Source organism: Rhynchophorus ferrugineus, unplaced genomic scaffold (assembly GCF_030347505.1).
Source record: "Rhynchophorus ferrugineus isolate W39M unplaced genomic scaffold, kcgeb_rfMv2 rfM5, whole genome shotgun sequence".
Taxonomy (NCBI): Eukaryota; Metazoa; Arthropoda; class Insecta; order Coleoptera; family Curculionidae; genus Rhynchophorus; species Rhynchophorus ferrugineus.
In genome coordinates, this window is record NW_027472584.1 from 14,020,165 (window position 1) to 14,047,474 (window position 27,310).

At 31.2% G+C, this 27,310-nt stretch overlaps 1 protein-coding gene across 6 annotated transcripts in view; it reads right to left on the bottom strand.

The window, feature by feature from the left end:
• Window positions 1–27,310, bottom strand: part of LOC143197098 (uncharacterized) — a 155,411-nt gene that overhangs the window by 108,017 nt on the left and 20,084 nt on the right. For all 6 annotated transcript variants that reach the window (XR_013005924.1, XR_013005923.1, XR_013005925.1 and 3 more), the window contains exon 2: window positions 17,354–17,499. Coding sequence is in view for 1 of the 6 variants with exons in the window: in XM_076405263.1 (XP_076261378.1) it covers window positions 17,354–17,499 (146 nt within the window). In the remaining 5 variants the exon portion in view is untranslated. The remainder of the gene's footprint in view (window positions 1–17,353; window positions 17,500–27,310) is intronic.

The following is a 27,310-nucleotide window of genomic DNA, read 5'->3' on the forward strand; positions in this document are numbered from 1 at the left end:
GCATGAAGGCCTTGTTCATAAACTACAGAAAATGTTACCAAAACAACACGCCGAACTATTATAACCCCACATTACAACCAGAATATTTAGAGTTAAACAAGAAGAAGCTTACTCTACAATAAAAGAAGCTAAAGCAAGTATACCGCAAGGAAGTGTACTGGGGCCAATGCTTTATCTACTCTACACTTGTGATATACCACAAATGGAGAATATTACGATGGCTACATTTGCTGATGATACTGCGATTATAGCTGTTGGAGGCTTTTCCTGCAAAGAGTAACATAAACAAAATACAAATTTTTCAGAACGAAGTTCTGAGAAGTTTTGTGGGCTCATCCAAATACTACAGGACTGACTACCTCCACTGAAACCTTCATATACCCACAGTCAGTCAAGAAATCAAGAGAATTGCAAGGGGACATGAAGAGAGCCTCCATTCTCATGAGAATATTGAAGTATTGTAACTTTTGGATACCACCAGAGTAGGACACAGACTCAAAAAAAAATCAAACCATCAGATCTTGTGTAGTGTAGTGTAGTGAGGTGCAGTTAATTAAAAATACAGCAGTGACATGTATAAACATTATTTCAACAGAGAGTGGGATAGGGCCGATGGGTCTTTGTAGTTATATACCTTGATTTAACTTATGACAAAAACAAATACATACAAAAGACAAATGGTAGGTGAGTTGGAAACGACTAGTGACAGTGTAACAATTAAATAAAAAAAAAGCTTTCGGTTATTTCGAGTTATTAAATTATTACTATTGAATCATTAAAGACTTACGGTAAGTTTGGATAATAACTATTAAGAACAATAATGGCCCTTAAAGTTAGATTTTAAATTTTTTGCAGAGATAACAAATTAATGTACCAGCTTTATCGGAAGGTATATATAGCTGTGAAAGAAAAATCCGACATATTTGAAAATTTCATCACAACATAGATTAACAAAATTCTATTTGCTTCCAAGATACTGAGATTTCCAAAATCAGCTTTTGATTTAATTTAGTGTCTGGTAAAAAAAAAAGAGAAAAAAAGGCGAAGAAAGAAGAAAGAAAGAAGAAAGAACTGTTATTAATTGATATGGTTCTGGAGACATAGTATATCATTGTAAGAGAGGCAATTCTAAAGGCCGTTAAGATTTTTCTGTAATTTTTTTGTGGTATTGACATCTAATTAATTTCAGGCTTCATTAGTAAATGCATTTCTTAATAAAGCACTAACCGAATATTACAGGTAATAGATACATTGATTTGTGCGTCAAGAGTAAAAATTAATTTTGCATAGAATATTAACAGATTTAAAATAGTTTCATAGAATTCTATTTTCTCATTTGTTGGTGTACTAACAACAGTTCCCACGTAGGAAATAAGACAAAGTAGAAAGCAACAGATGAAATGAAAGCCATAAAAGACAAACTTAAGATGAGCGGTCTGCAAGCACGAGATCGAATAGTGAAAGAAATAAACAAACAATCCTGCAATAAAAGATAAGGACTACAGCTACAGTTCTGAAAATAATCTTACTTGAGATACCTTGTTATAATGTCCAGTGGCATAGCAATTTACACTCATTAATATTTTGTTGATTATTAAATATTAATGGAAATTAGATTTCATTAAATGCCATTTAAACAATGTTAGTGAGTATTCGTGAGATAGTTTACATATATTTTATTTAGTATGTTTTAAATATAGATACATTTATTATTTCAATTAATGTTATATACTAAATACATTTCTGATCTTATATTGAAAATGCTGTGGAACTATTATAAGAAAAAAATATTAATTTAATATATTGTGGTTGAATTTCCACCACAGATCGATCACCAGTATGATAAGTAAACGGATAAATGAACACCAACGATGTGTGAGATGATATGAGTCAGGTTTGGAATATTGGATGGGTACAGATTTATTCATCATTTGAGCAATCCATCCATTCAAAACTATTTTAAGAGGAAACATCGAGAAGGTCATGAGAATTGAACACTAACATGATCTCAATAAAGACAAAGGTTCTAATACAAACCCAATCAGACATACCATCTTCTCGGTTTTGTTAGTATTAAACACTTACTTAAATATGATAACTTGATTACAAACATTTCTGTCGCCCTGAAGTCGCAATCTGTAACGATTGCGAAGCGTTGGCTAGCTTTAGCCAATAAACGCTGTTCCAATAATTTAAATAAGAGGGAGAATCAAATAGATAAATGGCATACACATGGTTATGACTAAACATTTAATATTTACAATGTATTCACCTCCGTGCTCTACACACTTTTGCCACCGATTTGGAAGCTTGATTATTCGGTTTTCATAAAGAGTTTGAGGGCGAGTTGTCAGCCAATTACGCACATACTCCTCAACTTTTTCGTTTGGTGTGGATGACTTTCAATTTATGTACCTTCAATTGAGTGAAAATTTCCGATGGTTTAACGCCTTCATTTATTAAAAGCTTTATGATGATGCATTGTGCAGCAAACGAAGATACCTCGCGCTCACTCATAGCTGTATTTCCGACAGAACCAAGCATAGCTAATACCCAGACTACCATGCACTACCATGCATAGCTTCCACCCTCCTCAAAAATCAAAAAAAACACTCGAGCATCGAATCCTCTAGATCGGAATTACGCGCTAAGCTAAATAGTAAAATTACCGTTTATATTTGATTCCCCCTAGTAATAACAATTTTGACTTTTGTTTACTAATTCCCAATACTTTTTTGAGAATGTATGTGTGATGTGATCGAATGTTATTTCTTTGTGAGTTCTCATATGATTTTCGTAAACACAACAATTGATAAAAAGTTTTTCCCTATGGTATTAAGTATTAGATCAAGATTTACAAATATAACATATATCAAACAATAAGCAATATGTCGAACATAACTCACACTTATGTTTACTTTCATTGTACTGGTTGATCATTTTTATTACTGGTCTAGTTTAAACGGTTTAAAATGAAAATCAATTTAACGCGCTTAGCACCTAATCCAAAGTCTATGACTATTTATATCATCTTCAGACAGTCTAGTTTCAAGTAGTAAAACAGTCAGTAGTAATAGTAGTCAACCTTGATACGGCTGGCACATAATATAGAGCCATTAAAGATTTATGTCATCTTCAGGAGTATAGCATCCATCAGACTAGTTCCAACATTCCAAATAATGGCGTACAGCGCGGTAGGAATATAAATAAATTCATGAATAATCAATACAGGAATAAAATAATTATAATAAAACAAGCGTGAGTATAACGCTTCATTGTGTTTAATAGGTTTTGACAATTTATGTTTTTATTTGCTCTAAGAGAACATTGTTAGCATGTTTAAATGAATTAGCTGCTGCTAAAATTATTACTTCAGCAGGACGTATGATTTTATACACATGTTGTGAGTATCAGTTTTATGAATACATACTCTCCAGTGTAGTAAAATGATAATAGCAGGTTGGCGTCTACATATTACGACCTGGAAAATGATATAAACGTTACAGGATGCAAAAGGGGTTTTATAATCTATACTTGAAAAACGAACTTTTATTTTCATGAAGACTTCTCAAAGGCAGTTGGAAAAATGTCATTAAAAAAAGACTGATTTTTTTTATATCTCTTAACTAAGTGGATTATCAAAATTCTGACTTCTACAAAATATCCTGTACTGTATTTGCATGAGATCGCATTGCTTTAGGATGAACGCTACTTTACTAAATCTACTTTCTTTGATGAATTGAGAATATAAACGGGTCAGTTTGATGAATATGCAGTTTATAGAAGCAAGTTTTACTTTTAATGTAATAACCTTTAACATTATTGGGAATCCGACAATTTCAATTTCAAAGTTCAATTTTCTTAACTATTTTCTTCAAGAACTAAAATTAAATGATGGCCTATTTCAGAATTTAAGCACGCCCTGAATAACGGAATGAAGATACATATTAGTAAAAACTAATGTTTATTAAATCCAGTATCGAAAGATAAAAATTATCTTCAGAATCGTCATTTTCATGGTGCAATAAATTTTGACTATTGCCTTTTTAACGCTGTATAATATTATAAGAGATATATAAATTTGTGGTCATAGGAAATAGCGAAATTTCTTTTCGAACAACCTTATATATCTAGTAATAAATAATATGTTACTAAATCTAGTTTCCAATACATTTTAATTGAAAGTTATAGAGTTCTTATGTCATTCAATATTACAGTTAAAACCTGTATCGTTGCATGGTGCCGACCTAGTAGACATTTCAGCAAAGCAACATTAACATCATTAGCTTTAAAAGCAGCGTTCCATGTATAAGTTTAAGCAATATTTGTGGTTGCCCATAAGATTATTTATATAATTTTAATGTTATGGTATTATTCTATAGTTTAAACGTGATCTAAATCACTAGCAATTTAATTTGTTAAATGATATAAGTGATATTAATTAAGTTTTTAATATATTAGCTTCTTAGAGTAAGAGAATAAGCCGTATTATATCGAAAGACGTAGTGTTTAAATAACTTGTTATTTGTTTTTCTTTTTCGTCAACCAAAGAATTTTTTGTGTCAGGATTTAAGAGTCGTAATATCTAAAAAAATGTAGCATACCATAACAAATATTCGGAACATAAAATAGCCAGACAACCCAAGCAGACTCGTAACCACGACGTAAAATAATATCAAGCGTTGCAAATAAATGAGCGTAAATTCGAATAAAGTAGTGGCCATTTTTAACAGAGTTGTTTGTCATTTTCTTCCAAAAATCTTTGTATGTTACAACCATTTTGCTGAAATAAATCGTCCAGGAAACAGGAAAAAAACTCCGAAAGTACCCTTCACATATTTAGATTAAATGGTTGTTGCCTTTGTAAATAATCGACTTTTTTGTGGGGTTCAAGGAAACTTGAAATGTGCTTTTTACCTATTTACAACCTACGCGAAAGCTTCTTTACCTTAGAGTAAAAAAAGCTTAATGGCCATTTTTTGTTTGTTGTCATTTTCTTGTTATTAAATTTGTAAATAGTGGAGTTATTCGAAGGCCAATAGTCAGTTATTATTATTTAGGATAGCTGTTGTAGTTGTTGTAGAAATTACAAGTTGCATATTAAGGATTATCGTCTGCTGTGAGTTTTCCAGGTATAAGAAAGATCGAGAAAAAATACATTTTCTCACTATCTACTGGAAAAGTTAGCGGTCGCAGAGGACCAGAATTTGGGTTTTTCTTGTATGAGGAGCATATCACTATTTGTAGCAAAAACCTTGATGCCCATGCTGACAATGCATTAAAAAAACTATATATTTTATGTGACTCGACTGTTAATGGGACTGACTATGAAAACTGTGTATTCGAAGATGAGACTGGATAGTATGTTAATAATGCCACTGAATGGTGGCAAAAAGTGAGGCGTCTAGGCAGTTTGGTTTATGTTCAAATTTAGATAGAAGCTTGCAGTTTAGGATTAACAGCAACTATAGGTACGGACATAACAGGACAATTGAAAAGTCCCTGGCCTGACACAAAAATGGGGCTACTTGAATTAAATCCATATATTTTTTAGTTAGCCCTAACCTTCAAAAGAGGCTTGTATAATTTTGACAGTTGCCAGATCATTAGTTTGTGAATTATAGCATTTTGAGTGAAGCAACTTTTGTTTTTGTGAATAAAATCGATAAAAAGGAAATTCGCGTATTGATAAAATATTGCTTTTTGAAGGAAATAAATACAGTTGAAGCAAAAACTTACATCAAGGATTGGTATGCTAAGTTTAGACGTGGTGAAATGAGCACCGCAGACGGTGAACGCCTAAAAGAGCTTGTTACCGACGAAAACATTTAAAAAATCCACTTTTTGAATGATTTTGAATGACCGTAAATTGAAACTGAATGAAATAGCAGACACTCTAAAGATATCAACTGAACGTGTGCATCATATCATTCACGAATATTTGGGTATGAGAAAGCTCTGTGCAAAGTGGGTGCAGAAAGCTCTGTGCAACTTTTAAACAAAAACAATGACGAGTTGATGATTCGGAGCAGTGTTTGAAGATGATCAAGCGTAATAAACCCGATTTTTTGCGTCGATATGTGACAATGGATGAAACATGGCTCCATCATTTCACTTCGAAGTTCAATCGACAGTCATCCGAGTGGACTGCACACGATGAACCCGCCCCAAAGTGTGGGAAAGCGCAAGAGTCAGCTGGCAAGATTATGGCGTCTGTATTTTGGGATGCGCATGGAATAATTTTCACTGATTACCTTGAAAAGGATAGACCATCAACAGCAACTATTACGTAGCGTTATTGGAAGTTTGAAGGGCGAAATCTAAGAAAAACGACCGCATTTGAAGAAAAAGAAAGTGCTGCTTCACCAAAATAATGCACTTTGTCATAAGTCAGTGAAAACAATAACAAAAATACATGAATTGGGCTTCGAATTTCTTTTTCCTCCACCGTATTCTCCACATCTGGCCCCCAGCGACTATTTTCTGTTCTGGGAAGAAATTTTCGTTGAATGAAGAGGCGATAGCCCAAACTGTTTTAAAACAAAGAACAAATCGTATTACAAAAATGATATAGAAAAGTTGGAGTATCATCCTTGAAGGGAATTATGTTGAATAAAAAAACTAATTTTGTCAAAAAAATGCGTTTTACTATGGTAGGCCGGGGGATTCTCAATTGACCTGTTACCTTTGACGTGTAGACATACGCAGTTTGGTTTCTTTGGAATAAATTTAAATTCTTAGTGTTGTCTTGTATCACCTTTCTACAAGTCGCTTCTTCTTTCCATAAAATAAGAGAGATTTTTTAGAAAATCAATTGTTTTTGCGTTTTAAATCCTTTCGTTTGCGATTGTAAGAATACCTGCTAAAGGAAGATCCCCGCCCTAGCTATTGAGGATTGTATCGATGGTTAAGTAATTCTCCTCAATGAGTATAATACATAACCGAGTGAGGCAGAAACCTTGGAAACAGCATTTTTAAATATGCTCCTTTACGCGATATAACATAGACATTTATATTAGCGGTGAAATTATACGTGAAAATGTAGTGTTTTATGTCGTCCGTACAAACATTTTTTCAAAGTGGCATACTTTAAGCTTTAATAGCTTTGAAGACAAGTTTTAACACATCAGAAAGGACCTTTTCTATATAATGATTTACTATTTATTACTGACAAAAATGAGGGATAAACTTATATTTCATATATATATACTTCAGAGACCGATCATTAAGAGACGAAATTTTATATATATTTTCTTACCACGCAACCAGGTTAGTTTATTTAATTTCTTGAATAAAATTTACCTTTACTTAAAAATTTAATTTAAACTAAATTATGATTTTATCTAGAACAAAGCCTTTATAGGAGATTGTTATCTGCGTCACTGAACCAAGGAATCAATTGTTTATAATCACGTCGAAAGCATACTCCAAAGTTAACACTCGTGCTGTAACATCATTACGTTGCCGCTCCTTCGTTATCTACGCTCCAGATTTAGAGGGATTCTAACCATATTTAAATCTCTCATCAGTTTACATATTTTTCAGATTATGATTTAATTCTGCATTGATTCATGTTGGTTTCCACGGCGAATCATTTCAATTCGAAGCATCCATGCGCTCAAGTTCACTTACCGTTGTTTAATTTACGACAGTTTTACAATACTACCCCTTCGTTTAATTACTGAGAAGCTTCGTTTAAACAATTAAAAGTAAAGTTGTTGCTTAACGTAATTTAAAATAAAAGTGTTATTCAAAATGTTTATTAAAATTATATAGGATTTGGTTGAAAACACATAAAAGCACTTTCTTCACTGATTTATAACATTGTATAATAAAATGATTGATAGTGCCATTTAAAATCTGCTTAATATAAAGTAACGAAACAGCCAATTAATCTCATAACCCTAATACAAAACGATCAAAACTAATTAGTTGAATTATTTTAAATTAGGAGCAATTTGAACAGTTTATTTCTTTTCTTCTAATAATTTCTCTTGGTTTTAATTATAATTAGATTGTATCCTTAGAATAAAATAGCAGTAGGTATTATAAAACTTCTTGTAATTATTACAGATATGGCTAGTAAAAAAATATGTTTGAATTTATATTTCCCAAGAAATGTTGAAAAGTATTTCTATATCTTTAGTATCTATGTAACGTATTTCTCTCTTGGATTCTCCTTATACATATAAATGTTAAATCATCTGTTTTTAATTAAAAATTTTTTTGATTGATTTGATTGAAAATGAGTGATCTACTTATATTTAACGGTCCTATTGTGGGAGGCCTCACATTTTAGGGACCCGTGGTTCAGAGACCGATCATTAAGAGACGAAATTTTATAAAATATTTTCTTACCACGCATCCAGGTTAGTTTATTTAATTTCTTGAATAAAATTTACCTTTACTTAAAAATTTAATTTAAACTAAATTATGATTTTATCTAGAACAAAGCCTTTATAGGAGATTGTTATCTGCGTCACTGAACCAAGGAATCAATTGTTTATAATCACGTCGAAAGCATACTCCAAAGTTAACACTCGTGCTGTAACATCATTACGTTGCCGCTCCTTCGTTATCTACGCTCCAGATTTAGAGGGATTCTAACCATATTTAAATCTCTCATCAGTTTACATATTTTTCAGATTATGATTTAATTCTGCATTGATTCATGTTGGTTTCCACGGCGAATCATTTCAATTCGAAGCATCCATGCGCTCAAGTTCACTTACCGTTGTTTAATTTACGACAGTTTTACAATACTACCCCTTCGTTTAATTACTGAGAAGCTTCGTTTAAACAATTAAAAGTAAAGTTGTTGCTTAACGTAATTTAAAATAAAAGTGTTATTCAAAATGTTTATTAAAATTATATAGGATTTGGTTGAAAACACATAAAAGCACTTTCTTCACTGATTTATAACATTGTATAATAAAATGATTGATAGTGCCATTTAAAATCTGCTTAATATAAAGTAACGAAACAGCCAATTAATCTCATAACCCTAATACAAAACGATCAAAACTAATTAGTTGAATTATTTTAAATTAGGAGCAATTTGAACAGTTTATTTCTTTTCTTCTAATAATTTCTCTTGGTTTTAATTATAATTAGATTGTATCCTTAGAATAAAATAGCAGTAGGTATTATAAAACTTCTTGTAATTATTACAGATATGGCTAGTAAAAAAATATGTTTGAATTTATATTTCCCAAGAAATGTTGAAAAGTATTTCTATATCTTTAGTATCTATGTAACGTATTTCTCTCTTGGATTCTCCTTATACATATAAATGTTAAATCATCTGTTTTTAATTAAAAATTTTTTTGATTGATTTGATTGAAAATGAGTGATCTACTTATATTTAACGGTCCTATTGTGGGAGGCCTCACATTTTAGGGACCCGTGGTTCAGAGACCGATCATTAAGAGACGAAATTTTATAAAATATTTTCTTACCACGCATCCAGGTTAGTTTATTTAATTTCTTGAATAAAATTTACCTTTACTTAAAATTTTAATTTAAACTTCAGTATAATTTTATCTAGAACAAAGCCATTACAGGAGATTGTTATCTGCTTCACTGGTCCAAGGAATCAATTGTTTATAATCACATCGAAAGCATACTCCAAAGTTAACAACTCGTGCTGTAACATCATTACGTTGCCGCTCCTTCGTTATCTACGCTCCAGATTTAGAGGGATTCTAACCATACTTAAATCTCTCATCAGTTTACATATTTTTCAGATTATGATTTAATTCTGTTTTGTTTCATGTTGGTTTCTATGGCGAATCATTTCAATTCGAAGCATCCATGCGCTCAAGTTCACTTACCATTGATTAATTTACGACAGTTTTACAATACTACGCCATCGGTTAATTACTGAGAAGCTTCGTTTGAACAATTAAAAGTAAAGTTGTTGCTTACCGTTATTTAAAATAAAAGTTTTACTCAAAATGTTTATTAAAATTATATAGGATTTGGTTGAAAACACTTAAAAGCACTTTCTTCACTGATTTATATCTTTATATAATAAAATGATTGATAGTGCCATTTAAAATCTGTTTAATATAAAGTAACGAAACAGCCAGTTAATCTCATAAGCCTAATACAAAACGATAAAAACTAATTAGTTAACTAGTTTAAATTAGGAGCAATTTGAACAGTTTATTTCTTTTCTTCTAATAAATCCTCTTGGTTTTGATTATAATTAGATTGAATTCTTAGAATAAAATAGCAGTAGGTATTACAAAACTTCTTGTAATTATTACAGATATTGCCAGTAAAAAAATATGTTTGAATTTATATTTCCCAAGAAATGTTGAAAAGTATTTCTATATCTTTAGTATCTATGTAACGTATTTCTCTCTTGGATTCTCCTTATACATATAAATGTTAAATCATCTGTTTTTAATTAAAATTTTTTTTGATTGATTTGATTGAAAATGAGTGATCTACTTATATTTAACGGTCCTATTGTGGGAGGCCTCACATTTTAGGGACCCGTGGTTCAGAGACCGATCATTAAGAGACGAAATTTTATAAAATATTTTCTTACCGCGCATCCAGGTTAGTTTATTTAATTTCTTGAATAAAATTTACCTTTACTTAAAATTTTAATTTAAACTTGAGTATAATTTTATCTAGAACAAAGCCATTATAGGAGATTGTTATCTGATTCACTGGTCCAAGGAATCATTTGTTTATAATCACGTCGAGAGCATACTCCAAAGTTAACAACTCGTGCTGTAACATCATTACGTTGCCGCTCCTTCGTTATCTACGCTCCAGATTTAGAGGGATTCTAACCATACTTAAATCTCTCATCAGTTTACATATTTTTCAGATTATGATTTAATTCTGTTTTGTTTCATGTTGGTTTCTATGGCGAATCATTTCAATTCGAAGCATCCATGCGCTTAAGTTCACTTACCATTCATTAATTTACGACAGTTTTACAATACTTCCCCATCGGTTAATTGCTGAGAAGCTTCATTTAAACAATAAAAAGTAAAGTTGTTGCTTACCGTTATTTAAAATAAAAGTTTTACTCAAAATGTTTATTAAAATTATATAGGATTTGGTTGAAAACACATAAAAGCACTTTCTTCACTGATTTATATCTTTATATAATAAAATGATTGATAGTGCCATCTAAAATCTGTTTAATATAAAGTAACGAAACAGCCAGTTAATCTCATAAGCCTAATACAAAACGATCAAAACTAATTAGTTAACTAGTTTAAATTAGGAGCAATTTGAACAGTTTATTTCTTTTCTTCTAATAATTCCTCTTGGTTTGGATTATAATTAGATTGAATCCTTAAAATAAAATAGCAGTAAGTATTACAAAACTTCTTGTAATTATTACAGATATTGCCAGTAAAAAAATATGTTTGAATTTATATTTCCTAAGAAATGTTGAAAAGTATTTCTACGTCTTTAGTATCTATGTGACGTATTCCTCTCTTGGATTCTCCACTTACATATAAATGTTAAATCATCTCTTTTTAATTAAAATTGTTTTTGATTGAAATCTAGCAAAATAATTGCTACGTCAAAGCATGTATTTGTGGTAACATCGTTATATGTTGATTAATTGCTCTTTACTAGAGCGGCCTAAATATCGTCCATGTTATTTGATCATTTTTTTGATAAATTGAGTATGTGTGCTACAGAAAATACGATAAAAGTTCGTCGTTTGATATATAACATAAATATTGGAATAAATCTCTATGAGTTAGTACTTTCAAATATTTTTGGCATTAATATGTAAATGGTAATATTGATTTTTGTTAATTATGTTAAATCTGTTCATTTATATTCTTGGTTGATATCATTATCACTAATTGAATACTAAACTTAATAATAAAAGGTTTCTAAATAGTAATTAATTCACTACAACTATACAAAGTGGTACTAATATCCACCTATATATAAGAAAGTTGTGTTAAATCGCTGATATTGCAGATTAAAGACTTTTTGGAGGAGGCTTCTTGAGGTTCTGCATGTCCTCCAAAAAGTCTATGTTTTGTAATCGTTATGTTTATCTTAAAGATTATTTTATAAACGAAGTTATTCGACCAATATAATAATAATCGATTTGAAATAATCAATATAATATAAGTCAATTGAAAAGTCCCCGGCCTACCAGAGTAAAGTACCTTTTTTTGGCAAAATTAGTTTTTTTATTCAACATAATTCCCTTCAAGGGTGATACACTGCTTATAACGATACTCCAAGTTTTCGATATCATTTCTGTAGTACGATTTGTCCATTATTTTAAAATAGACGTCAGTCTCGGCGATCACCTCTTCATTCGACGAAAATTTCTTCCCAGCAAGCATTCTTTTGAGATCTGAGAACAGGAAATAGTCGATGGGGGCCAGATTTGGAGAATACGGTGGATGAGGAAGCAATTCGAAGCGGAATTCCTGGATTTTGCCATCGTTTTCAGTGACTTGTGGCAAGCTGCATTGTCTTGGTGAAGCAGCACTTCCTTTTCCTTCAAATGCGTCCGTTTTTCGGCAATTTCGTCCTTCAAACAGCCTAATAACGCTATGTAATAGTTGCTGTTGATGGTCCTTCCTTTTTCAAGGTAGTCAATGAAAATTATTCCATGCGCATTCCAAAATACAGACGCCATAACCTTGCCAGCCGACTGCTGCGTTTTCCCACGCTTTTGAGCGGGTTCATCGAGTACAGTCCACTCGGATTACTGTCGATTGGACTTCGGAGTGAAATGATGGAGCCATGTTTCATCCATTGTCACATATCGACGCAAAAATTCGGGTTTATTACGTTTAATTATCTTCAAACACTGCTTCGAATCATCAACTCGTCGTTGTTTTTGGTCAAAAGTGAGCTCGCGCGCCACCCAGAGCTTTCTCATACCCAAATATTTGTGTATTATATGATGCACACGATCAGTTCATCTCTTTAGAGTGTCTGCTATTTCATTCAATTTCAATTTACGGTCATTCAAATTCATTTTGTAGATTTTTTAAATGTTTTCGTCGGTAACAACCCCTTTTGGGCATCCACTGCGTTCACCGTCTTCGGTGCTCATTTCACCACATCTAAACTTAGCATACCAATCCTTAATGGTTGATTTTCCTGGGTCAGTATCGGGAAACTCGGCATCAAGCAACTGTATTTGCGTCAACTGTATTTTTTCTCTTCAAAAAGCAATATTTTATACAACGTTCATAGTTATCTTAGATGTTTAGCAGAATTAGAAAGGAATATTGTTTTATAAGCTTTTAAATATAGAGAGACTATATCAACTAATCGTTATAAAAATAGCTTGAGTATTGAAAAATAGTACCATACAACTTGCGACTTCTGGCCAACTCATGTGAGTTGTAAATTCACGTGTATAGTGAGACGACGATATACGAGTTACACCAGAAATTAGTCAGTTCTAAGTAATTATGAATGAATGGTAGGATACAGTATTACAGATAAAATCCATATAAAATTAACTCAATATGTTTTAGGATGGGTAGATGATAAGTTATGTGGGTCGATAGATTGTGAATAATTTTTGATCAATTAAAAATTCTTTTATATTACTGAATTTTATTGTTATTGCAAGATTATTTGACGTTTTCTTGCTTAGAGGCCTGTTCGAGACTATTTGCCAGATAGAAGATTTTGTTTGTTGGACCAAAGATTTTTCAAAGGTCGATAACTGGTTTGATTGCAAATAAATGGTACTAATTAGACGGTTACATCTATTTTATTTGCATTGCTCCTCCCTCAGATGCCTAGTGGTGGTTTGGTAGATTGAACTAAACATGCCCCTGACCTTTGATTCGGTGTATACTTTCAAGGGAACGAATTCAAGATGACAATAAAAGCACTATAACGGCTATTTGCTGCTAAATTTCTCTATTAATGAATAAATAATTATATTACCTCAAAAAAACTTTTGTATGCATAAAATAAACGAAAAAATACTTCATAACCACAAATCTCGTAAACAATGCGTGGCTGTTAAATATGTTAAGCCAGTTTAGAATAAATGCGCATGAACAGCTCTGGCCAATCCTCACACACGCCAAGGTGTTGTCAATCTCCGAAAACATTAACAAATTTGCTTTTCTAAGCTCCACGGTAAGCGTACGGTTGCAAGTTCTTGGATGGTTGGAAGCTTCGCAATATTTCTGCATTAAAATTATTAAAGAATTATTTAAATAAATCGAAAGATCCCATAAAGAATGATATAGTGCAAAGGACGATACAATGATTAAAATAATATTTATTTCTGATTATAAATAATCTTGCTTTTCACAAATAAAACTCGTTTATTTTATTAGAATTAAATAATTTAATATAAAATAATAAGTATGCAATTATAATAATTACTTTTAAAAAAATTATAACAATGTACCTATTGTCAGTTCCTAATAAGAAAGAGTGTTAGAGATTATAAAACCATTTTTGAGGTACTTAGAATGATTAAGTGGTTATTTTCATTATAAATAATCTACTTTCTTGACTTATATCGTCTCAGTCAACTCCAAATGTGTTCCTACCTATCCGCCACCTACGCTGAAATTTATTTCCATCTTGGAACAAAAAGCTCAACATTATCTCTAGTCTGCTTTCTTGTTTTTTCGCCATTAACGAGAGCACATTAAATCATTTCTTTAATTAAAAGTGTTGTTAATTGGAAACTTACGCAAAATTATTATGCAGATGCCTAAACTTTATGGTAGGCATTTTTAGTAATTAATTATAATGTTATAATTTCTTTGTTATCTACGTACTTCTTGCAGTGCTTAATTATAAATGTATTAACTAGTTTTAGTAAAAACACACAATGTCGTTCTCAGTATGAATGCTTTATTTTTCATATAAATTATTGTCATTTAATCTGAATACGATGGTTTACAATTATATTACATTATATCACAATATTGATGTTTTTAGTTAAAAACAATGTGCTACCTATCAGACCTAAAATATCTGACTCATAAACTAATTTCAAGGGATTTACAGCAGATGGTGTTATTGTATCTTAAATCGCATTGGGTATATTTGCAATCAACTTCATATCTAAGCCTTACTAACACTTTTCAGTATTTGTCCCCTTGTCCAAATTTGAAGAAAACATTTCTTCAATGCATTGAAAATGTCTGAATTGAATGAATCATAAAAAGGTAAATATATTCTCTAATGAAAATAAAATGCATTACTTAGATATTCAATTATTAGTTAGGTGGATTAAGCCTTCAGGGGATAATATAGGTGGTTTCAAAAGAGTTCAATGTAAATATAATAAAATAATTCTAACCTGCACACTGCTGTAGCTGTTTAACTCTTTCGATAGTATATGGTTTAGATGTACTATAATGCTAAAACTATATTTTATAACATTTTTGTTTCAATATTTTATTTATATTAGAATGATGTTAAAAAGGCCAAGCTAAAATAAACTATAAGTCAAAGTTACAATGTGGCAACATTGCGATGTTTAAAAACGACGTCATAAATATAGAAAAGTTATTGACGACTATTCAAATAATAAAATTGTAAGTATAGGAAATCGGCTGTCCCTTATAATAGTATCATCTTTTAAAATGGAAGGACGAATATTTAGAAATATAATGTAGTGGCGGTCAAACTCCTAATATTGAACTCTTGATTAGTCCATCAGAATCTTCTCACAGACTATGTTCTATGCAGAATTCATAAATATAATGAATGCTTCCTTAGTTTCTCGTTTAAATATTTGAATGTGTTAAAAAAGGTCGATATTTTTGTTAGACAAATTAATTAAAAATATATTTTTTTCGGTTTTGAATCCGCTTATTAAAATAAAGATAGTAAGAAGTTCCCTTGTGATTCCATATTTAAAATATATATATAGGTATTTAAATAAGTATAAGGAATTTAAGTTTTTTTATTCATAAGGTAGCTGGAGTATAACTTCTCCATCAGAAAATTATTTTTTCTTTTTCACTAAAACCAAACATATGTCGCAAAATATGATTATAGATTGACTTAAGCCCGCGGTATATTTTAACGAACATATTCTTTTGATTAAAAGTTCTTGTTTCTTTTATTAAAAAAAACTCTCTTGTTGCTTTAAAACAGATAGTATTTTTAAAACTTGTTATGTATTGCTTGTGTAAGTTTTTTCGGCGTGCTTTCAATAAATTATTATTTATTTGCCTATTCAACATGAAAAGTATGCTATGACTAGAGATTTTAACTTACTTGATGACAGATAATACTTATACAATATGTACTAGTGTAAAAACAAGTAATCTAGTTTATTGTGGAAATAGCTTAGAGTAGCTACTAATTAATAATATTAATATACTTGTGAAAATCAACCCTTTCAAGGCTTTTGTTAGAAAAACTTACTAAAAACAAAACAAATATGGATATGCGCAAACTTGTTGTGATACAACTAGTTATCAACAAGCTTAGAAGATAACCAATTAGGTGGTTTCGGTTTCGCTAGCCTTACTATAACTTTACACTGAAATGTTGAGATATTTTGAATTTTAGACTATCAAGACCTATTATGACAGCTTAAGATTCATTATCACTGAAGTACATTAAACATGTCGATATAAAATCTATATTAAAAATAGCAAATAATGGTAAAGACAATTTTCTAGATATCAGCTGCAAGTTAGGTGTCATCGAAATATAAGAGAAAATATTTATGAAAATACGATGATAATGACATTTTCATGCTTGTTCCTTTCTCTAATAAATATATTTGTCACTTTAGTTTTGTTTGACTAGGTCAAAATTTCTCTATCTAATTTAATGTATAATCATTTGAGTTATATATAATTTTAAATTCATTAATCTTTAAGAAAACAAAACAACTTAAATAACTTAATATAATAACGAACAGTATCATCGAAAACCATAAAATAACAAAGCAACCAACTTAGTATTTGTACCATAACTTTTCAAATTCTTAAACTGAACTATATTAAAATTCTAATAATACTTAACAGTTTATAAGCACATTATTTTCCTGTAATTATTAAGTCTCTTGTCTATGTCTCTTGGTAAAATAACAATACAAACTATAAAACCGCCCAAGATGTACTTAGAAAGATTAAACGATTATTTTCATTCAGAAAGTTCAGGAAAATTTGAAAGGTTTTCCTTCAAATTACTAAAACCTCTTATTAAAGCACTAAAATTAATTTTAAGTTAAATTTTCGTATAGTACAAGAAGCGTAGAAGAGTTTTTGTTTCGTTGTCATTAACTATGGTATGTTATGTAATATCGTTAAATTGTATGATATCTGAGATAATTATGCGGGTATTAGTGTATGTAAATATGTGGGTGTGTACATAGAACGGTTATATTTACCTCCACATGGCTTTAAGCTCTTCGCAAGTTGGTTCAGGCTGCATTCCATTCTTGGCCACTTCTCCAACATTTCTGTAAGCTTTGGTTCCCTGTATTCCAAAAACGAGGGAAACTACGCTGGAGTATATGAGTAAACTTAAAAAGACCTGGAATAATAAACATTTATTATAGTTTTATATTTTTAAGAATAAGAAAATAATGAAATAATTAGTAAAAGCGATTATTGTTTAGTTGCCGATAATAAAAAGAATACAGTTCATTTATTTTTCTCATCCACACTATTATTATATTTTTAATTTCTATTTGGTCGCTTCTCATCACAACAACTTTACTCTCGGTTTACACATAAAATGAAACAACAGTTTCCATTTAGTAATAATGAGTTATTCAGTGTATGTACACGTTAATTAATTTTCGACTTTTGTTAATTGATTCGAAGAAATCTGCTGCCCAAGCCCATTACCTCCTGATTTTGGTTTTAAGTACTTAAAATTGGCGATTTTGATGTTAGTGAGAAAGAACAGCTTGGAAGACAAAGAAGGTTCGAAGAATATAACTTGCAAGATTATTGGACGAAAATCCAGATCAGACGCTCAAAGAAGTTTCACACAGCTTAGCATGAACCAACACTTTTTAGACGTTTACACACGATGGCAAGAACCGAAAAGGATGGTTGTAACATGGCTATCACATGAATATACATGGCCATAAAGTCTTGCTGTGCATACGATAGGATAAGCAAGATGTAGTGCATTAAGAGTTGCTAAAATCGGATGAAACTGTTACTGCAAGCTTGTGCCGACGTCATTTGAACAAATTGAAAGACATATTGTTGAAAATACCAGCAATAGCAAGTAGCGAACGCGAGGTGATGACAACGCTGAGCCAAGCATTTGTGAAGGATACGCTGTTGCAGCCTAAGTTCTACCACTCATAGCTCCTTTTATTTGTTTGTTTTGGCCTATAACCAGGCGGTAGAATGCATGACTCATACCTGATAGCGGAGACTTGCCCTGGAGTGACAAGTTGGACCGGGTTATGTGGGACTGCCTCTGGACTTACCAATATACTAAACCGAAACCGCCTCACAGTTGACCCCTGTGACTGCTACTGCATTAAATTTGGGGATATGACTGGGTGCTGTCGTATGGGAGCAAAAGTTATGACTGCAGCGACGAATGAGGTCGTTTCAGCATAGAAAAGGGGAGGTTAGGGGTGACGCGGTGCTAATCTCCCAACATGGCAGCAGAAGAACTTGAGCTGAGTTGTTGTTTGTGGAAGGATGGAGACATGAAGAGCTTGATTTCTGTAGTGTTAGTTTCCTTATAAGTTTGATTATTTCTGACAAACCATGGAGCGTTTAAGATTATCCTGAAGAATCCTTCTTTTGGAAAATTTTAAGTCGTTTCATCTGGCTGGATATAACAAACTTGACGTAGACGATCCGTAGAGGAATACGGACCAAATTAACATCTTGTAAAATAAGCATGTGATGGAGATGGGAAGTCTGCTACAAGCCCAGATCAGAGAAGATAGTAGGTTTGCTTTCCCCGAACTTTTCTGGATTTGGGAATGCCAACCGAACCATCGGTCGAAGTGGAGATCTAGGTATGTGACGTTAACCAACCATGGAATTGTTGCGAGAAGCGCAGTGCGTAACACTTCGCATGGAAAATGATGCCTGGGTTTTCAGGGTGTTGATTTGCAACCTCCAGAATTTGAACCACTTAACCGTATCATCGAGCTGCTTCTGTAAACTTTCTTGAATGGTAACCTCGAGCCTGGAGGCCGTCAAGAAAGCAGTGGCGTCAGCGTAAAACGCCACGCCAATGTGCTCATTTCTCGGCAGATATGAAATAAAGAGGTTAAATAAGGCTGGGGACAGTGGGGCACCGGGAGGTACGCCAGCGTCGATTTGTTTTTGACTAGAAAGTGTTTTTCTCATCTTGACCTGGATCTGTCCTATAGATAGGATTTGATGAGAGCGATTAGGTCTTCTGGGTGGCCTAACCGTACGCATTTTGTTATCAAACCGTCGTGCCAGAAGTTATCGAAAGCCTTGGTTAGATCCAGGAGGACTGCTCCAAACTTGTTATGTTGGTCAAGAGCGTGACGGATGTGTGTGGCAAGACGGGTGGCCTGAAGGATGGATGAATCGTGAGCGCCTAAAGCCGAATTGTTTGTCAGGAATGGTGTTGATTTTCTTCGTGAAAGAGTTGAGAGCGTAGAATATTGCCCTTTCGGCAAGCTTCGAAAGAAGACTGATGGACCTGTTGTCAGATGAAGATGATTTTGCTCCGTTCTTGGGAATAACCGCTATATGTGCGTGCTACCAAGACGCCGGGAAATGTTACAGCCTCATGATGGAGTTAATGATGCTTGCTGCTTATGTGCAGTACAGCTTTGTTGCCAAAAATATTGTTGCCAAACCACCATCGTTCTTTCAACACGGTATGGCCATATTAGCAAAAAGATGGAAAAATGTTAGGCAAAATTATGCAAAATATTTTACTATAATATATAATGTAATGTATATAAATTGTACTATGTGAAGGAGTATTTTATCATCTTTGTTACAAATTCGATGCATATATTGAAAAATGTAACCGAGAGCATTTTTCGGCTTTCCTTGTTCTTCTTCCCTTTTTATGTTGTTACGCTGGTTTTGGTTTGAGCTAATCATAATATTAGGAGTTAGTTTAGGTTCTTTTCATTACTTTTAACAATTTTTTTGTATTGATATAATTAATCGTTTCTTAAAAAATAACGAATAAGCTGATATCATGATCATAATACATTTTGTAATGTAATACAATTTGTTACATTTGTGATTGTCCAAAAGGCAAAAGTGCAAATACCGCATGGAGAACGATTCCAGTCACGTCAGTAATCACGTTGAGTAAGTCGGGGAATGTCTTCTGGGATACCCTCTAAGTGGCTAGTCCTCTAAGGTACACTCACTAGTCGGTAGGGTTAATGCCGAGGACCATGGTTCCGAGCCTATGTTAAGCAGTAGACCTACTCCGTATAAACTCTAGTTGGTATAAAGGAGAGTTGATTAAGAAAATATAACACAAAAAATCATAAAATGCATAAAAAGTTATTTAGTAAGTTACGTCAGTTTTATACTAGCCTTAATGTTTGTTATTAAATGTAGAAAAATAAATTTCAATTAATTAAAATACAATTAAAGCTCAATAAATTAACAAATAGAATATTTTAATATGTTAATGTTATATTTATTTGAATATTGGATTAATTATTTATTCTCTACTTGTATTGTAGGAATATTAATATGAAACATGTTACATAAGCTGCTTCCATACGAGCTAGGAGAAGTAAATCTCTGCTAGTTTTGACACCAATGTTGACGATAAAGCTCTAACAGAAACATGATCTATGAAAATATTGTCATTGAAATCTATAATAAAGGCAAAGGCGTGTCAAGTTTGTCAATACTAAAATGCAAATGAAATAATTATTGAAGTCATCACATTCATCATAGCAGCAGAGATAAATATACAATCAATAGTTAATACAGTTTAAGTTGATGGCTTTTTAAAACTATACTATAAATAAAAACTCTCCATATTTGGTGAAGACATAAATCCACCATTTTAACAAAATTTAACCTCAAGCGATAATTGATTTGAACGATGAAGATGGAGAGTTGTAATCATTTTATTTTTGCAACTAATACAAGTTATAAATATGACTAAATATGATGTACCAATTTAAAGTTATTTATTAAGAGTTATTATTTCCCAGTAACAATACAAATAACACTATTTTTAATGGTGTTTTTATAAATAATTATTTGTAAAAAAGTACGTAATTATTTTTTATTTTAGCTTGATAAAATATCGAATGAAACCAACCGACGGTCATGTTGCTGTGAGCCAATTAAATGGGAATAAAAGCATTTTTATAAACGCCATTGGTTTAAATTTAAGGGTCTGTTAATTATTCTTTATTGTATTATTCTCCCTAAAATGTCCGTTCTCTGGAACATTTTAGGAAGGATGAACACCAGGATTGTTTCCACCGTAAATTGTTCTTTTATAATACCATGTAAATAACTGTCGCGCGAATTTAATTATATTACGTGAGCACTCAGTATGTATTGTAGAGATTGTGTCATTTCGCTTCATAGAAACTGTCTATAGTGGGTACACAATATCTTCATTTTCTCTAAACCATTTAAGTAAACATATTATTAAGTCAATATATTAATTAGGCAAATTCTTATCAATATCATTTAGTGAACGTATTTTTTTAACAATAGTTTACCAGAAATGTCCCTTTATTTATATTAATAAAATCCGCATTTAAGCATCATATGCAAAAAGTGGATTACTCAAAATTAAATTTTTGACCATGATTCTTTCTATTTCTTCTTTGATTTAAAAACATTTGGTGATTCATGTCCATGAAATACTTATAATGGTTGAATAAATAGTTACTGGTGGTGATCATGCTGCGCCATATTGCATTTGTTGAGTTTGATTTCAAATACGCGAAGACCAAAAATAATAATAAATTTAGATATAAACTCTGTTTATATATATAGTTAAATCGAGATTGAGATGGTTTATTCAACAGTAGAATAATGTTTACATATATATATATATATATATATATATATATATATATATATATATATATGTATATATAAATATATATAGTTAACTCGAGATCGAGATTGTTTATTCAAAGCGGGATACATTATTGTTCTTCTTCTAATTATGACTTTTTTCAGGTAGTATGGCTGAAACAATTTTCCAAAATGCTGTAGAAGTGCGAAAATGGGTAGATGAATGTATAGTCTCAAAACTGACTTACTTATATTGGCACGGAATAGCTTTGTTAGTGGCAACATGGTAAATAGTATAGGCACTGAAAATTATCGATCATAACTTCATAATCCTAATAAAATGTTCTCATTGTATACATACTCAAGAACCAAAATATTAAAAATCAATTTTTAATATTAATAATATATATGGCTAAAGAATTATGTAAGGAATTTTACAAAAATATCAAGAATCAGTGGAAAACGACTAGTTTGCAAATGAAGTATGCAGGAAATAAAATTAAAGTCAAGGTTATCACCAATTGTAATAGATACATTTGAATTCAGCATTGAGAGAGAAAAACTTTTTAATAGTTTTATATGAATTCTACATTCAATAGCCAAAAAAATAGATTTTTTTTAGTAAATTTTATTTGTTACATTATTACTGGTCGTTGCTGACTTACCTACAATTTATCTTTGGAGTAACTTAAATCTAGGTATATATCTAAGAAGACCTATCGGCACTATCTTAATCTATAATAATGTTTGTTAAATGTATTTAATAATTTTGAAAATGCACCTCACTACACTATACTACGCAAGATCAAATGGTTTGATTCTTTTTACGTAATTGCTAAATATAAAACACAATATTTAAGAATCTTATTTATAATTAAAATAATAATTATTTATAAATAGAAATAGAAAAATAATTATTTTTGAACGTTTCTTTTTTTACGAGTTTCCAGATGTCTCCAACAAATCGTTCTAAAACGACCATCACTCGTACAAACCTCATTTTATGTTAATAATTCTTCTGTTCTTTCGAAAACCTATTCAATCATTTGCCGTCAATTCTAATCCGATTATTTTCCCTCGAATAACGTTATGTAATTACCATTTAGGGAAAGTAAAGTTACTGGAGGCGTATGTGTCATGGGAAAAGATTGAAAGGATATATAAAACCTTTCAATCATCCCCGACAAAAAAAACGCTTTTCTTTCGTTTCCTTTAGAGAAGGATTTTACACAAATACTACCGGCGTTTCGGATACTCCATATTCGATGAAGTTAAATCTTAAGTTACTAGAATATTACCGTAAGTCGATACCGTATCCATATGATACCGCATATATAAATATGATATGAGAAGAGATTTTTCTATATTTTGCTTAACGACTTTAATAGTATATGAATTAATTTTGTAAGTAAAGATCTGTCAACAAATATATTTTAAATAAAATATACACCGACATATTGAGTCTTTTTTTCCAGATATATTTTTTTAAGTTCTTCGCTCAATATGTCTAGATTCTCAAGAGAACCTCTTTAAGTATATATCCTTCTTTTAACGTGGACGTAGTGGGTTGTTTGCATTATACCCACGACTGTTTACGTATGGTGTTTTTGTAAAAATATACACACAAAAATAAAACTTCCAAAAATATACTCACGTCACAGTTTTTCACAAATTGTTCTTTTTTATTTAATATATTTTTTATTTAATTTAGTTTACAAGACAACTACATGCAACTGTTAGTATATTTATAATAACGTAGAAAAAATTTAAAAATGAAAAAGGAATATTTTCAATATATTTAATTTTTTCATTTAATAAAAAACTACTTTTAGTTGAGTTTACGTTTAGTTTTTAGTACTTTTAGGTGATTTTCCTTAGGGTGTTAGTAACTTGTATTGAACTTTTCTTGTCAGATATCTCCCCCCGGACATCAACTGAATTGTGCGTACTTTTATATAGACATTTAGTGTTCGCCGATATATCGTTCTTTTTTAAATATCGAAATCGAGCGCAAGGGTAAATGTTGGAATAACAATTGTTTAAGTTTAATTAGTCATAACATTTATTAATAATTCATTGCAGATATAATGTTCTTCATGCTGGAAAGAGGAATGGTTAATAACACTTGCGGTTTGGATGAGCTCGATTAGACACATTGAAGAAAAAAATGACAAATGATGGAATCATGAACATATGTTAAATAGATTGGAAATTAACAGCTTAGTTATTCACTTGAATGAAATTTTCTGATTATGGGAATATGAAGTAATGCTGACAATTTCCGAGATAGAGTGATGAGAGTGGAAACAACTAAGGTGAGTATATAATAAATATACGATAACTGTAGGAAATTTTATTGTAGAATGTGAAAGATATATATGCATAGATATGTGTGTAATTGTTCAGATTACACATGAAATACAGAATAAGATTTGGTTAAAATGTGCGAGGGTAGAAAGGATACTAACTGTTTTGTAGATATGGTAAATGCATTAGGGAGAATGTAGTGATTAAATCTAGTTTTATCATCAAAATGACTTTACAAGGAAATATTGTACCCATGTACACAAGAACTAAGCGTAAAAGGTAATTACTCTCTAACGAGAGTAAAATATATTATTTGGATATACAATCGTTAATTATAAGACTAAAAAAGTCTAGGAATCTGACTAATAGGTCATATGCATTAGATGTATTATAATGTTAAAATAAATTATATTTGATAAAACTATTTTTGTTATTTATGTTATTTTATTTATATTAGAATTTCGTCATACCAAAATGAACTAAAACTCAGAGTTGATGCGGCAACATTGCGACGTTTTTACGTCATCAATTCAGGTGACGTAAGTTCGCTCTTTTATTGAAACGGACTGTATAATGTATATAGTCATGAAACAAAATTACTGAATTCATCTATTCCTCAGAAAATGACCGAATGGGTACCAATAGATTAATTTAAAAAAGCACTTTTTTCCTATTTATTAAGAAAATTTATTTTAAAAGTAAATACGTAATTATTTAAAATTAATAATAAAGAGAGGTATTGTATAAATATTCATGTAATATAATTATATCATAATATATTATATAACTAATTTAGAAAATTTTATTTGTTTTATATGATAATTAAGAAAAACCTAATTTACCAATAAGTTCAAAATCTTCAAAAATCAAAAAAATCAAACAAACAATAACCTTTTAACCACAAATATATCAGATTGAATCTATTTTTAAACAGTATGAGGGACAAATATTTAAAAAAGTAAGAAAAAAAAATACTTACGATAAATATATAATGAGAAAATATTTTCTCTCCGTAATAAAAACAGCAAATAAATTAAATTTCATCTGTGGGCTTAAAGCTCCCGAAGAATTTTTACAGTTCTCATTTATTTTTTTCTGGTTGAAAAGTTCATTTATGTCTTGTAGGTATTAAAATAGCAAAGGAAAAAGTTAAAAGCTTTTTTCATCTCTTTTTCGCGTGCTGACGCGTATGGAAGCCCTTTGAATGATGAATTTATTTTTATTGTATTATTTCATGTTTTGCGGAGAAATAAAAAGGTGTATGTTGCTTCTCTGTATTTATTTCAAAATAAAAGCGTTTGATTATTACCTAGAATGAGAGCACGACAAGCATTATAAAGAGGCAGTCTTGAAATTATATCAACAAAATATAAGTAGGTAGGATTTGAAATATTAAAAGTCTAGACAGGAATATTAACAAAAGGGCAAGGACAAAGAATACGACTTTATAAAATACGAAGACGAAGTGAAAAAGTTGGACGAATTGCGAACGACAATAAAATCATTAAGGTGTGGTAAGACCGCTAGAGTCGTCTATGTAACGACAAAAATGATTAAGGACGGTGGGGAAATGAAACTCAACGGCTGCACGTGCCGCTCACGCAAATTTTATGGTCAAAAAGAGCACCGTCAGCACAGAAGGAAACGATAATTGTACCTATGTTATACTGAAGAAGGGCAACAGTAAATAGTTTAATAATCGAGGTATATTGTATATCCAAAGTAACAGTGAACTCACGACATCAAGACGTACAATGTATAATTTATAGCAGTTTGTAAATTCGTTTTAATACCAGACAATATTTTCCTTCTCATTTTATTCTAGTTATAAAGAGATACAATGTTATCTGATACGTTTGAATATGTAACCGAATCAGCCTGCAAAAGTCATTCGGTTGTCAGATGTTTGCAAAATTCTTCAAAACATTAGTGATAGTAAAAGGTTAACCGGCAAGGCCTGTTTTCAGGCTTTGCTTCTTTTGATAAATTTCAAATCGTTGCTTAATATCTGTGATTACTCTGGTCAAAAATGCTGAGGCGAAATAAAGAGTCAGTCAGAAATAAATCACATCTCTAATCATTAACTTCGAACCGAAACCAGGTAATGGGGGTTCGTTCTTACTAGTAAAATGCATTAGAGACTTATAGATAGTATGAAGAAGTAGAGGTATTGATAGTATTACAAAATAAGCTGCTAAGGTTTTTATTAATTTTTACTGTATTGCATCTGCACTGAATATTATTATGGACGCCATAACTAAAATCACTAAAAAAAAAGAAAAACAATATAAGAAAAGAAAGTGTCTACATACCTTAGTGTTAGTTCTATTCAAAATTAAATTTATGAAATGTATACAATTGGTGAGTGTTTTTTTTTAATATAAACATAATTTAATAAAATAATTTCAGGGATAAATATTAAAACTTGGGGATATTCAGCTGCTTGAGGGCTATAAGTCATCACTTCGAACACTGTTAGAAAACATAAAATTTAAATAGTATTAAGATAATACCCAAATAGGTCCAATGCAACTTCTAGAGCTTACCTTTAAAAGAATACGAATTTTAAAAGTATGTAACAAAATTAAGAGAGACTTGTTATTTCAAATTTTGTACAGAACAGGTATTTCTGGTAATGGCGACAGGACGGTCCTCCTACTGTTGCGATAGCCGCGGGTTTGAATCCTGCTGGGGCATGGTCGTATATTTATGTTTGTGATTGTTTAAAATTTGTGATTGTTCTAGGCAAGAGTGTAAAATCCAACGAGGAAAATGATCCCAATCACACCAGTAATCAGGCTGGGTAAGACCGGATGTCTTCTGGGATGATTTCTAAATTTGGTCACTCGCAAGTCGGTAGGCTTAATGCTGAGGACTGTCATTCGAAGCCCATGTAATACTGTAGGTCCAGTCCAGATAAATCCATAGTTGCTAAAAAGAGACTTAAAATATACTAAAAAAAGAACAGGTATTTCAAAATGAAAAATTAGCTCACTCTTGGCAAGACGCTAATAAGAATAATGTAAAGGCAAGGAAGGTTGATGGAAAAAGGTAAA